Source organism: Eulemur rufifrons, chromosome 18 (genome assembly GCF_041146395.1).
Source record: "Eulemur rufifrons isolate Redbay chromosome 18, OSU_ERuf_1, whole genome shotgun sequence".
Classification (NCBI taxonomy): domain Eukaryota; kingdom Metazoa; phylum Chordata; class Mammalia; order Primates; family Lemuridae; genus Eulemur; species Eulemur rufifrons.
In genome coordinates, this window is record NC_091000.1 from 55,241,570 (window position 1) to 55,256,533 (window position 14,964).

General features: G+C 34.0%; 1 protein-coding gene across 3 annotated transcripts in view; it reads left to right on the forward strand.

The window, feature by feature from the left end:
• Nucleotides 1-14,964, forward strand: part of NUP153 (nucleoporin 153) — an 81,402-nt gene that overhangs the window by 31,987 nt on the left and 34,451 nt on the right. For all 3 annotated transcript variants that reach the window (XM_069493009.1, XM_069493010.1, XM_069493007.1), the window contains exons 6-11: nucleotides 3,003-3,119; nucleotides 3,213-3,254; nucleotides 3,335-3,388; nucleotides 5,551-5,697; nucleotides 9,142-9,194; nucleotides 9,441-9,567. In XM_069493009.1, coding sequence (XP_069349110.1) covers nucleotides 3,003-3,119; nucleotides 3,213-3,254; nucleotides 3,335-3,388; nucleotides 5,551-5,697; nucleotides 9,142-9,194; nucleotides 9,441-9,567 — 540 coding nt within the window. The remainder of the gene's footprint in view (nucleotides 1-3,002; nucleotides 3,120-3,212; nucleotides 3,255-3,334; nucleotides 3,389-5,550; nucleotides 5,698-9,141; nucleotides 9,195-9,440; nucleotides 9,568-14,964) is intronic.

Genomic DNA, 14,964 nt, shown 5'->3' on the forward strand with positions numbered 1-14,964 from the left:
TCAGTGTTTTTTGGTGTTCAATGTATAGACCTTACACATATTTTGTTAAATTTATTTCTAAGAATTATTATCTATTCAATAAATTGAATTCATAATTAAAATACCTACCAGCAGAGAAACTTTTGGGCTCAGATAGCTTCCTTGGTGAATTCTACCAAACATTTAATGAAAAAGTAATACTAATTCTACACCAGCTCTTCCATAGAGTAGAAGATGAGGGAATGCTTCTCATTACATTTTTATGAGGCCAGCATTACCCTTATACCAAAATCAGACAAAAACGTTGCAAGAAAGCTACAGACTAGTATTTCTCATGACTTATAGATACAAATCTCAACGAAATATTTATAAATGGAATCTGACATATTTAAAAGGGAAACTAACTACATCATGATCAAGTGGGTTTATTCTGGGAATGCAAGGTTGACTCAACATTTGAAAATTAATGTACCATGTGAACAAACTAAAGAGTAAAAATTATAGGAACATCTCCATAGATATATCAAACATTTGACAAAATCCAACATTCATTTGTGATAAAAATTTTCAGCAAACCTAGGGATAGATGAGAACATCCTCAACCTAAGAAAGCACTTCTACAAAAAAAAAAAAAAAAAATCATCATCTTGCATCATACTTAATAGTGAAAGACTGAGTACTGTTCCCCCAAGATCAGGAAGAGAGCAGGGATGTCTGTTATCACTGTTACTATTCAACATTGTACTGCAGGTCCTAGCCAGTGTAGTAGGCATGAAAAAGAAACACAGGGCATACAAATTGGAAGAGAAGAAATAAAATTATTCTTACTTATAGACAACATGCTTAGCTACACAGAAAACCCTCAGAAACTATAAGAAAAAACCTGCCAGAACTAATACGTGAGCTTAACAAGGTCAGTGTACAAGATCAGTTGTATTTACATACATATATTAGCAAACAACTGGAAATTGTTAGTAACTTTTAAAAAAAGTATCAATTTAAGGTAAATTCTGTCATTCTGTGTTTTGTCTTGCTATTTTCTTGAGGTCCGTAAACATTCTATTTTGTGTGTATGTTGCTGTGGTAGTTTTATTTTACATCACAGATTTTGACATTTTAAAGATGGAAGAGAATATGTATGTAGGCTTTTGGAGAGGGAAATTTTGTTAAGATGGCAATCCATGTCAAGCACATTTTGAAGATTTTTGTCATTAGAGTAGTTACTTGCTTTCCTGATTAAAGGATTCTTCCACATACAATTAATGGTAATTATGAGACTTCTTTCTGAGTGTTTATGAAGGATAGTATTTTGTTATAAGAGAAGGTGTTAACCAGATTTTATAATTACACAAGGAGCTTTTTTCAAAAGCTTAAGCTGAATTGTATTACACTTTTTTTTTTTTTTTTTGAGATGAGGCCTCACTCTGTTGCCCAGGCTAGAGTGCAGTGGCTTATCATAGCTCACTGCAGCCTCAAACTCCTGGGCTCAAGCAATCCTCCTGCCTCAGCCTTCTGAGTAGCTGGGACTACAGGCTTCTGTCACTGCACCCGGCTAATTTTTCTATTTCTTAAGTAGAGACAGGGTTTTGCTCTTGCTCAGGCTGGTCTTGGAACTCCTAAGCTCTAAGTGTTTCTCCTGCCTCGGCCTCCCAGAGGGCTAGGATTACAGGTGTGAGGCACCATGCCCGGCCTGTATTACTCTTAAAATTTTTTTTAAGAGTTAAAAGTAGTTCAGCATGCTAGTAGAAGTTAAAATAATGTAAGCCTGTGATTCATAGAATAGTCCAATTAGAGTACCTTCCTGTTCCTCCTCTATTGCTAATATTGAATCCTATACTTTTAATGTTGAGTCCTGAATACTGTTAGAATCCTTCTCACATAGGCTTCCAAATATTTATAATTGACATTTGGGATCATTTATTTCCTGTTCTAGAGTTTTAGAGCTGGGAGACAGTAAAGATTTTCTAATTCATTTCCGTTTTATTGATTAATGAACTGAGGCTCTGACAGGCCAGTAGACTCCAGTGATTAGACAGACTGTCATATATTCCTGGAGGATATTTTAGTGTTTCCTCATGTTTAACCAAAGCCTCTAGCCTGGATAACAGTCCTTAATGGGCACCAAGTTCTTAATAAAGCTGAAGTGGAATATTGCAGTTACTCTAAAATATGATGAATATTTGGTATCAGATAGAGAAACATTTAAGGTAATTGTTATGGTTCAATTTCTTAGATATATAAGCTGTTTATAAAAATTTGGTTGTGTTCTGGTTGTGATACTATGTTTTTCTTAATCATTGCCAAATCACTTGGTTTTGTGGTAGCCACTTGGTTATTGCAGTGTTGTAATGCATTCTTGAGAAAAGGAAGTGTTTTTATTGGATTTTGTAAACATTGCTTGTGTATTGAAGGGTACTTGCCTATTCTGTAAAAGGTTTTTTCCTAATGCCAGTTTTCAGAAAGTTGAAAAGTCATTTATTTAGAAATAGCCTGAGCATTTAAAAATCTTTTGTTGTCTTCTTAGAAATTAGTATTAAAATGTTAAATTTCAATTGCAACAGAGTCTGCACTCTCCTTGTATAGCCATTTTGGAGTTTAGTATAATTCAATGTTATTTAATAGCCAGGACAACAGTATCTTAATTCAGTTCTCATTAATTTAATGTTCTTTGATTCAAATATTAGGGAAAAATGGATCCAAGAAAATGGCTAGAACTTTTCATCAATTACCTCATGTCCCTCATGTGACATAACTGGCAGATCTTACTTTAGGTTCATACTATGTTAATATCACTCTTCAGATTGTAAAAGTAATTTCTAAAGTAGAGAATTGGATTTTCAATAAAGGTATAAAGAAAAAAATTTGAATTTACTCTAAAGGACACCACCCAGAGATAAGTTGCTATTAACACATTAATCCTGTTTCACTTTGGGCAACCATTCTATTTTGTAAATATTTTCATTGCATGAAATATGTGTTTCATATTTTGTGTTGCAACAAATAATATAGGGTTTACTTTATAGGCACCAGTCAGAAGACAGATGAAAGCTAAGCAACTCAATGCACAATCTTACGGTGTGACCAGTTCAACAGCTCGGAGAATATTGCAGTCTTTAGAGAAGATGTCAAGCCCTCTAGCGGTAAATTTTGAAAATCACAATTAAATACAGGAGTGTAACAAAATTTGACATTAGTGGAAAATACTAATTTTATTATTATTTGAACTTTAACAGGATGCAAAAAGAATGCCATCTGTTTCTTCTCCTCTGAATTCTGTAAGTTAACTTTTAAACTTTTTTAAAGAATAAAAGTTTTAGAATTTTCCATTTATTCTAATGGTATTTTGTTTTTTCAGCCTCTTGATAGGAGTGGGGTAGATATCATAGACTTTCATGCCAAAAGAGAAAAGGTAAGACTTCTATAGCATTTAGTTATTTAAAGTGTCAGCAATTTCGTTATATTTAAAGTTTGCAAGTACACAAATTAGATTTAGTTAATAGTCATTAAGGATACATGTTTGAAAAATAAGATTCTTTTACTTGGACATTACAGCCTTTTCTGAGGGCTTTAGGACAATGCTATATATATGGTAGATGCTCATTCAGTATTTCTTAGTTATTTGGCATTTCCTTCTTCAAGATCTCGACTGTCTTTATGGCTTATTCCTACCTTTTCATAAATAAAAATAGGAGGTAGCAAAGGTTAAATATTTAGTAATTAGAAGTTCAATGTATTAAAGCCTTCATTGAATGTAGTAATCTTTATAAATTTCCTCCTTAAACAACATGTCAGATCTTTTGTGTGTAGTAGAATTTGAATTTGACATGTCTCATCAGGCAGCCAAAATCTTGTTCCATGATAACAGAGCTAATAAAAAATATAATATAGATTACTATCTTGATACCTTTTAGTGTATTATGTTTGGTAAAAATTAGCTTTGGTGGTTACTGTGGGAGAAAATACAATTCTTGCTAGTTTGGGTTAAAAAGTTATGTTTTTTGTTAGTTTGTGGCTGGTTGATTCCCAGATCCTTACTTATGAAAGCATTTATTACAATACAAGTTCCTCAAAAGTAATTATCAAAATTATCGTAATTCCATGAATTAATTGTGGGGATTATGTGTGAGATATTTCTAAATTATAATTTTGCTGAAATTCTGATGTGGAGAAGAAAGCTAAAATTGAATTTTGTCTTAGAAGAGTGTTGCTTCTCAGTTTTCACAGTTACCTAGACGTTTGCAATTAGGCAAGAGGGAATCCACTGTTAGTTACTGATAGGATTAGTTTAAAGGATTAGTTTAAACTGTTAGCGTTTCTCTAATCCCCATTTACATCAGATTTTTTAAAAAGAAGTAAATTTTGACTGGGTGTGGTGGCTCACCCCTGCAATCCTAGCACTTTGGGAAACCTGAGGACGGAATTTGAGACCAGCCTGAGCAACGTAGCATCTGTCTCTACAAAACTTAAACAAAGTTAGCTGGGCATGGTGTGTGCCTGTAGTCTCAGCTACTCGGGAGGGTGAGACGAGAGGATAGCTTGAGCCCAGGAGTTCGAGGCTGCAGTGAGCTATGATGATGCTACTGTACTCTAGACTGGGCAACAACAAAATACTCCCTCAAAAAGAAAAAAAAAAAAAGTAAATTTTAAAAATTATTCCAGAATATAAATTCTTATCAATAAAAACTTTACTGTAAATCATTGAGTCTCGTATCCATAAAAGTTTATTAATGGGTGCTAGGAAATAAGTCAGAATGCAACACAATATTGTAGTTCATGTTTCACAGATGTAATCAGAACAGTCTACAAAATAGACTGTCTCATTGAGTTATCCGGTCACACTTGGGAGGAGGGTTTAAGGAAGAGGTAGTAACTGTACAGAGGCTTTGCCCTGGAAACCAGTGTTGTTCACAGCTGCTGCTTACTAAAAGAACTCTGTTCATAGTATTACAATCTTTGGACAGAGTAGAAGCTTTTGCCATTATAGTGGTTTACACTAACAGGGTATTTGCTATGTTTCAGTATAGTAAAGGACTATTAACAAAAACCCTTTATTACTTAGATAATAAAACCAGTTCATTTCAGAATCTGAAGTTCTTACAGTGATTTACCAATTAGTCTTTGTAAGATTTTTGGTCTGGTTTTTAAATAACAAGGGGGGAGATCAACTTGCAGATGGATTTGCTCACATTCTTAAGGAGTTAAAATATGTCTATAGCTAGTTTAAAAATATCCTATTTGCAGCTACAAAAATATAGACTGTAATTTGGGGAAAATGTGACAAAACTCAATTTTACTTCATGTGTTTAAAATTCACCCTGTAAAACTTAGATTTATGGAGCTGTTTTAAATATAGTTCCATTTTGTGTGTATACATGTATATGCATGTATGTGAAAAGTCATTAAGTCTGAAATAAAATATAGTCTGTGGAACCATTTTAGAATTATACATATGTGTATGTGTATTTTTATGTGTTCATGTGTATAAATAGATACATACCCTTGGTTCTATTACCAGTTTTTCCTCTTGATTTATATGAAAATAAATGTCTTTGATTTCTGTTTATCTATCAGGTGGATTTTCAGTATCCGCCTGTTCAGAGACTCATGACCCCAAAGCCAGTTTCCATAGCAGCAAATCGAAATATTTATTTTAAACCATCTTTGACCCCATCTGGTGAATTAAAGAAGACTAATCAAAGAATAGATAAAAAGTACAGTGTGAGTATATGTATATTTTCACCAGTCTTTAAATATTGATTAGAATGATTAAGAATAAATAATATAAAATATAAGTACTCTACCAATGTATTGTAGCAACTATCTATGTAATGCATAGTTTGTGAATTAGTGATGATTGTGAATTGTTATGCCTTTAAAATATTTGTCACCTTGATCAAATCCTAAGTTTGTGTTTACTAGTAAATACTAGCATATACTCATTGTCTAGATTAAATAATTTTGCCAGATTTGTTTTACCTGCATTTCTCATTTGTGTTGTTGAACTATCTGAACGTAAGTTTCAGACATATCTTTTAACCCCTAAGTACTTTGGCATGCATTCCCTAAGTACTTTCTCCTATATTATTCCAGCTAAGAAAATGAATATTAATTCCTTAACATTATCTAAAATCTAGTCCACGTTTTTTATTGCTGCTGTTTTAACCAGGGTTCAAGCAACATTCAGATATTGCTTTTGCTTTTATTTTTCCAGACACCAAACCCTCACCTTGGCCACATTGGTTTTTTTTTTTTTTTTTTTTTTTTTTTTTTTTTTTTTTTTTTTTTTTTTGTTGAGACAGAGTCTCACTTTGTTGCCCAGGCTAGAGTGAGTGCCGTGGCGTCAGCTTAGCTCACAGCAACCTCAGACTCCTCGGCTTAAGCGATCCTACTGCCTCAGCCTCCCGAGTAGCTGGGACTACAGGCATGCGCCACTATGCCTGGCTAATTTTTTCTATATAGATTTTTAGTTGTCCATATAATTTCTTTCTATTTTTAGTAGAGACGGGGTCTCGCTCTTGCTCAGGCTGGTCTCGAACTCCTGACCTCAAGCGATCCACCCGCCTCGGCCTCCCAGAGAGCTAGGATTACAGGCGTGAGCCACCGCGCCCGGCCTACATTGGTTTTTATTTTTGAGATAATTCACATGCCATAGAATTCTCCTAATTAAAATTTTCAATTCTGTGGTTTTAGCATATCCACAGTTGTTTAGCTGTTTAGCTATCACAATAGCGAGTTTTAGAACATTTTTATCACCATCTCTCCCACTCACCCCAAATCTCGTACCCATTATTAGTCACTTAGCACAGTGTTTTCAAGGTTCATCCATGTTGTAGCATGTATCAGTACTTCATTCCTTTCCTTACTGTGGCTGAATAATGTTTCATTGTATGTATAGATCAGATTTTGTCTATCTGTTCATCAGTTGAGAGACATTTGGGTTGTTCTTGCTTTTGTCTATAATAAATAATACTGCTATGAACATTTGTTTACCAGTAATTTTTTGTGGACATATGTTTTCTTTTCTCTTGAGTCTGTATCTAGGAGTGGAGTTGCTGGACATGTAGGCCTGTGAAGAGCCCAGGCCAGTTATCTCATACAGTGTCCCATAATCTAGGTTTATCTCTTTTCTTGTGTTATTTAAAGTGTTTATTGTGTTTATATAGTATCTTACTGTTTTTGCCTTTGCTTATATTTAATTTCATTTCTAACAGCCCAGTTTCTTAAAAAAATTAAAACAATGTTGAAAGAATAGTACAGTGATGACCCCATATTCCATTATCTTCACTCACCAGTTATTAACATTTTGTCATATTTGCTTTGTCTCTCTCCATGCTTTCTATTTTTAATTTTAAAAAGTTTATTGTAGAGACAGGATCTCACTATGTTGAGATCTCACTGGTCTTGAACTCTTGGCCTCAAGTGTTCCTCCCACCTTGGCCTCCCAAAGTGGTGAGATTACAGGCATGAGCCACTGTGCCTGGCCTCTTCTTACTTTTTAATTAGCATTAAATGTTATTTAAATATTTTGTTTATTTTTTATTTTTTGAGACAGTCTCACTTTGTCGTCCTGGCTAGAGTGCCAGGGTGTCATCATAGCTCACTGCAACCTCAAACTCCTGACCTCAAAAGTGATCCTCTGTCTCAGCCTTCTGAGTAGCTGAGACTATAGGCACAAGTCACCATGCCCAGCAGAATTTTTCTATTCTTTTTTTGTAGAGACTGGTTCTTACTCTTTTTACACTGGTCTTGAACTCTTGACCTCAAGCAGTCCTCCTGCCTCGGCCTCCCAAAGTACTAGAGTTATAGGCATGAGCCACCATGCCCAGCCCTAAATATTTTAAACATAATTTTGGACTTATAGATTTGCAAGAAATGTTTCAAGATCTTCACATTTGCTTTATCTTTTTCTGTTTCTCACAAATAAGGAATTCCCTTATGTAATGCGTAACAATGATCAAAACCAGAAACTTAACATTGACACAACACTGTAATCTACAGATTTTATATACATGTTGTCAGTTGTCCCAACAGAAAAAATTCCAAGATATGTCTTGCATTGAGTCATCTCGACGTCTCCTTTAGTCTAGAACAGTTCTTTCTGTTTTGTTTTTCACTACATTGATAACTTTGAAGAATACAAGCCAGTTATTGTGTAGGATGTCCTGCAATTTGGGGTTGTGTGATGTCTGCTTGTGATTAGATTCCAGTTATGCACTTTTGGTGGTAATAACCGTTGAATGGATGCTGAGCTGTTCTCAGTGTTCAGAAGGCACATGTTATCAGTTTGTCCCATTGCTGGCACTGTGGTCATTAGTTAAGGTGGTGTCTGTGGGGATTCTCCACTGTAAAGTTACTATTTTACCTTTTGTAATTAATAAGTATCTTGAGGGAGATAACTTTGAAACCATAAACCTTTTCACCCACTGGTATTAGCATTATTGATTTTTGCCTGAATCCATAGATTGCTACATGGCAGTTTTCGAATTCTCCTGTTTCTTCTACATTTCTTAGTTGGCTTCCTCTACTGTAAGGAAGAATTTTCCTTTCCTTGTGTATTTAATTTTTTATGTCAACTTGAATGTTTACACCTAATAGATACAATCCTTTACTAGCATTATTTATTTTGATGCTCTCTGATTATTCTACGTTTTGCCTTTGAACTGGCTCCTGTGTCTTTTTAATATGTCTTCTCATTTTTTGAGCACTCCATTGCTTTTTGATGTTATAAAATAATTCAGGCTCATCTTGTAAATTTCCTGCCACAGCTCTGTAATCAGCCATTTCTCCAGGGAGCTTTGATTCTTGTCAGTAGATGCGCTTTTAAGTGGCAGAGAATCATTTCAAAATGAGTATCCTTGTAAATTTGCTTGCACAATTAATAGGCCAAAAAAGGGAGAAGTAAAAGTAATTTTATTCCTCTTCCCTTCCTTCCTCCACCCTATTTAAAAAAAAAAAATTTGTGGTTAGTAAGTGTATTGTCTATATATTATCATTTTGTTAAAAGGACAGTTGTGCTTGGTAACATTTTGTATGTGTAATCACATTGTGACTCTTGGTTACCATTCAGAAGGTTGGGTATAATTTTAAATTTCAGGATTCATTGACTAAAGAAATAATCAAATTCTTGATTCAAAATATAAGTGTGTGTGTGTTTTTTTCCAGATGGGATATGAAAAAAATATGACCCCTGGACAAAATAGAGAACAGCAAGAAAGGTAATATTTTATATACCACGAAACTTCTTTATATTTAATTTGTTAGGTCCATATATGATCTACATATACTTTTTTGAAGATTAAGATTAAAGAAAAATTTGATACGAAAAAAATTTGTTAGTGTTTTAAATCATATTCAGTTGTACATTTATTTTCTTGTTAGCAGTTCTGTTTTTTAAGTATTTAGTTAACAAGTTATGGACCAGAATAATAAATCACTTCTTTAAATTTTTTTTTATTTGCTAGTGGCTTTTCATACCCAAATTTCAGTTTGCCTGCAGCCAATGGTTTATCTTCTGGAGTAGGTGGTGGAGGTGGCAAGATGAGACGAGAAAGAACACGCTTTGTTGCTTCTAAACCTCCAGAGGAGGAGGTAAGGCTGTGTACTTAATACTCTTGAGGTTTATTAAAAGCTTTGATATGGTGGTGGTGAGGAGAGAGCACTGGGTAAGGGTGGGGTTTGAGGAGACACAGAGCAAAATTAATCTGTCATTGAAACAGTCCCTTCAAAGTGTGTGCTGAAAACCTAACATAATACCTTAAATATCGTGGGTATCACAAGGAAAACTACCCATAATTCTTCAAATAAAGGAATTGCAATTGAAATTATTTGACTCTCAGTATTAGTGTATAGTTTTGCCTGTTTATAAAACTTACATAAACAAGTTTATAAGTAGAATCAATACCGTATGTATTCTTCTCACTTACCCTTTTCTCCTGTTTTTGGTGATTTGTGTTATGAAAGGTAACTGTAGGTTATTTAATTTCATTGCTTATATATTTATCCAGTTTAAAGATTTACCACAATCCATTCTACCATCGGGATACATTTAGGTTGCTTTCTCTCCCTCTGCAAATGTGCAGTATTTCCTCTAGGGTGTTTCCAGGACTGTAATTGTTGGATTATAGGAGATGATCTGCATCTTCAAATAAATGTATTAAATGTTGCATATTGCTCTTCAAGGTAGTTTTGCAATTTAACACTCCACCACATGATAGTAGGTAGGTCTACTTTATCTTTACTCAGTATTTGATGATTTTTTTTTGAATTTTTGCCAGTATGATAGATGTATGCTTTCATTTGTCATTTTTATAATTAAATTTTCACCTGTGACTTTCTCAGGAGTGTTTTAGGAGCGTAATTTTAGGTTTTTAAACATGGTCTTCTGTTTCTATTGACTTGTCATGTTTTGAGTGAAGTTGTTGGATGTCTTAGGATTAGTTTTCTTCATGTCTATTGGTATTTTGTTTTGCAAGCTTAGAATGGGAGGCTTTTCTTTCTTCCTTTCTTTCCTTTCCTTCCTTCTTCCCTTTCTTCCTTTCTTCCCTTTCTTTCTTTTTTAGAGACAGGGTCTTGGGTCTGTCACCCAGGCTGGAGTACAGTGGCACAGTCATAGCTTACTGTAACCTGGGCTCAAGTGATCTTCCCAGATCAGCCTCCTGACTAACTAGGACTACAGGTGTGCATCACTACACCTCACCTGGCTATTTTTTATTTTTTGTAGAGGTGGGTCTCGCTGTGTTGCCCAGGCTGGTCTCAAACTCCTGATCTCTAGGATTACTCCTGTAAATCCCAAAGTGTTGGAATTACAGGCGTGAGCCACCGTGCCCAGCCTTTCTCACTTTTTGTCTCTCCTTTTTATACTTAGCAGTTCTGTAGTTGTGCCTCTGGCTCGCCAGAATCGTGACTTCTTTGGCAGTTTGTATATTCTGTCATATGGCCTGCCTTGTAGTGATATTTGGGATTATGCTAGGAGACTTGGCTCACTTGTCTGGAGACTCCGTCTTTCCCTTAGGTTCTGCTTGTTGCTTTGCTGGAGTGTTGTGAAGGGAGGGGAATATATTGGTGCATACTACTGTCTTGAAAGAAATCATCAGTGTTTAATGCTGTTGACCACATATACACTCTATAAAATTTTGTAGCATACCAATTTTTTTGTCATTAAAACTCATTATGTAGACTTTGTTAATTACATTTAATAAACAGGTTACCTTGTGTAAACAATGAATTTAGTATTTGATTAATATAGCATGAGTTAATTTTTTAAACAGGCTTCTATATTTCATGGTAAAATTTGTGGCCTCACGTTTGTAAAGTTTTTTTTAATCTCTGTATGCGGAAAGCGTTAGCTTGGCTTGATGTTTGCTAGTGACAGATTGTATAGATTTTGTTAATTTCTTTCAATTTCAGTTTTTTAAAGATAAAATTTCTAAGCTCTTAAGCTGAAGCCCAGGTTGATATCTGTAGCTTAATTTTAGCTTTCTTGTAGATATGTGTTTAGTGTGACTTTGCTGTATTGAACAGTTTTTTGGTTTTACTGATGTATTACTTTACTTTTGCTCTTTCTGTCCGGTATACTGAGGACCTTTATGAAAAGCTTACCCGACCCCATGTCTTTATCACCTTCTCCCTTCTTTGAGCCCCCTCTCATCCTGGCAACTGCCAACTGCCAATTTCGTATCCCAGGATTCCTCACCCAGACTCTTCAATCCCTGGCTCTGTTCTACCCTGGAGTTAGTCTCCACATTTCTGAGTAAAGTGGTACTAATGGGATGGCTGTCCCAAATTTTCTGCCTACTTTGTGTTTATCTATATAGAATAGGTTTGGTTTGGATACACACTTTGTAGTTACTTTGAGTCTAATGCTGCTTTTTTGTTTTATATGTCAAGTATGTTCAGACAACTAGTGTTTCTTTGTTGAGTTATAGTTAGTGGGGAATTTTTGGTACAAGATTAAAGATTCATTCTTTTGTGGGTATTTTAATGGGCGTTCGGGAAAGGTCAAATGTAGATTTATTTTTGATGGAATGTAAATTGATTATAATAATTTCATATACTATTGCTACTTAGCAGGAATTGGTGTATTTTGAATCACTAAATTTAGGATAGTAGAACTCTATATTTAGAATAACCCATTTTGTAAGAGTGTTTTACCTTTCACCTTATCTTAGATTTTAAAAGACATGAGGATTATAGTCACCAAACGTACTGCCATTTTGCCTCTACTGTGGTACCAATCCAAGTGTGTTTTTTTTAATAATTAAAAAGCTCATTGATACAGAGCAGGTATGCAGCATATAATAAGACTGTGATTAGAGAAATTTACTTGCTTGCTATTGTCATATATAGTCCTGCTACTGACTAGCTTGACCTTGAGCAAATTAACCTCTTTGTACCTCCTCAGTTTATCTGTAAAATAGGAATAGGAATAAATGTATTGAGCTGGTGTCTGTAGGATGTCTACCACATAAGAGCATTATGGTATTAAGCCGTATATTTCTGCCTCTGTTTCCTCATATACAACAATAGTATCCACTTCTTGTGAGAGAAAACCTACATAAATGTATTACAAAGGTATTGTGGAGTGAGTTGTCAAATATTTGATAATTGGTGTGTTCAACTTGAGGTGTCTGTAAGCATGAAGTTAGCAGAATTCATGGATTTTTTTTCTCCTAAATTAGTGGGATCTGCCTATGATCTACTAAGTGCAAATTTTAGGGAACAGGAATCAAATTATAGAATTGGTTCAAGGGCAATAATACAAAGAAACAGTGTGGCCAAGTATGAGGCTTAAGGAGCTGGCATGAGATAGCAGATTATACAGCTGATGTTTTTAGGCTTCTAGGCTAGAGGTTGGAGAAGAAAGAGACTTCCCTACAGAAATAACCGGATGCATCTTTTGTTTGCTCCCTCTCCCCCCAAATTGATTGTGACAAGTTTCAAACATATGAAATGTTAAAAGAATTGTGCAGTGGATAACACATAGTAGCACTTGGATTCTAACATTATATTTGCTTTATCAAAAAACACCTATCTTTTTTTAGTGCATTTTAGAGTAAGTTGAAGACGTCAATACACTTTATCCCCAAAACTTCAGCATACGTAGAATGAATTAGAATTAAATATTTATTATTTTTTAATTTAGCAAAAATTTACATATATGAAAGATAAAATTCTTAGGTGTACCATTTAATGAATTTGACAAATGCTTACACCTGTGTAATCCAAACCCCTATGGAGATTGGACATTCCCAGAAATTTCACTCCTCAATTCCCATCACCTCCTACCCCAGAGGCAATCACTGTTCTCATTTTTTCCACTGTATATTGGTTTTGCTTGTTCTCCAACTTCATATGAATACAGTTATTCAGTACATATTATTTTGTCCTTGGCTACTGTGAGTAAAGCTGCTATGAACATTCTTGTACAAGTCTTTTTGTAAACATGTTTATTTCTCTGGGGAGTAAATACCTGGAAGAGAAGGTGCTAGGTTATATCCTAAGTGTTTTAACTTTTTAAGAAACTGCTAAACTATTTTCCAACGTTTTTGCCATTTTACACTCCCACCAACAAATAATATGAGGGCATTTTAGTTGCTCTGTGTACTTACCAATAATTATCATCTTTTTAATATTAGTCATTATGGTTTGTTTATGATAGTATCTCATTGTAATTTTAGTTTGCATTTTCCTGATAACTATTATAATAATATTGTGTTCTTTTTTATGTGCTTATTGGCCATTTGTGTATCTTCTTTTGTAAGGTGTATGTTCAAATTTTTTGCCTGTTTAAAAACTGAATTTTCTTATTATTGAGTTTTAGGAGGTCTTTATAAATTCTAGACCCAAGTAGTTTGTCAGATATGTGTCTTAACAAACAAATTTGGTTTGTTATTCATTTTCTTAATAATGTCTTTACCAGTAGATGTTCTAAATTTTGTGAAGTCTGGATTTATCTTTTTTATTATTATTTTTACCATTCTTTGTGTCATAAGAAACTGTTGCCTATCCCCAGGCTACAAAGATACTCTCCTATTTTGCTTCTAAAAGATTTATAGCTGTGGTTTTATTTTGTTTTCTAATTTCCCTTTTGATTTTATATTTGACCCATGGATTATTTAGAAATGTTTTTAATCTTCATATATTTGGGGGGAGGGCGGTTACTGATTTCTACTTTAGTTTCATTGTGATTAGAGAAATACTGACATCATGATATTAATGTTTTGAAATGTACTGAGACTTGACTTACAGCTTACCCTATGGTCTGCTTGGTAATTCTTGAAGAATGTATATTCTGCACTTGTTGGGCATAGTGTTCTATAGAAGTCAATTAATAAGATAACTGATAGTATTTATTAGATTTTTGTTCTTTTTTAGGGAATGGTCAGGTATAGTTAGTCTGTTAAACTATTGAGAGTTGAGGGTTAAAATTGCCAACTTTCATTTGGTGAATTTGTCTTCCCCCCTTAATTATATCAATTTTTGTTTGATGTATTTTGAGGTCCTCTTTAGAGCATACACCTTACAGTTGTTCTGTGGCTCCATAATGAATTTCTCTTTTAATATTACTAAATGTCCTTTTTAAAAAACTTTGAAAATACTCTTTGTCTTGAAATCTACCATCTGGTATTAATATAGCCACTATATTCTTACTAGAACAAGACTTGTGCTTACTATTTGCAGGGTATATCTTTTTAGTTTATCTGTGTTTATATTTAAAGTAAATCTCATATAAATAGCATGTAGTTGATTCTTTTTTATCCACTTTCTATCTTTTAATTGGAATGCTTAATCCATTTATAGTTAATGTAATTATTGGTATGGTTAGAGTGAGGGCTTCCGTTTATCCATTATTTTCTATTTCTTGCATTTGTGTTTTTGTTTCTCTCTTGTTCCTTTCAAAACTTGCCTTTTTTGGAGACTAACTGAATATTTATTAGAATTCCATTTTAATTTATTTGTTGGCTTTTTATTTTTTATTTTTTTGAG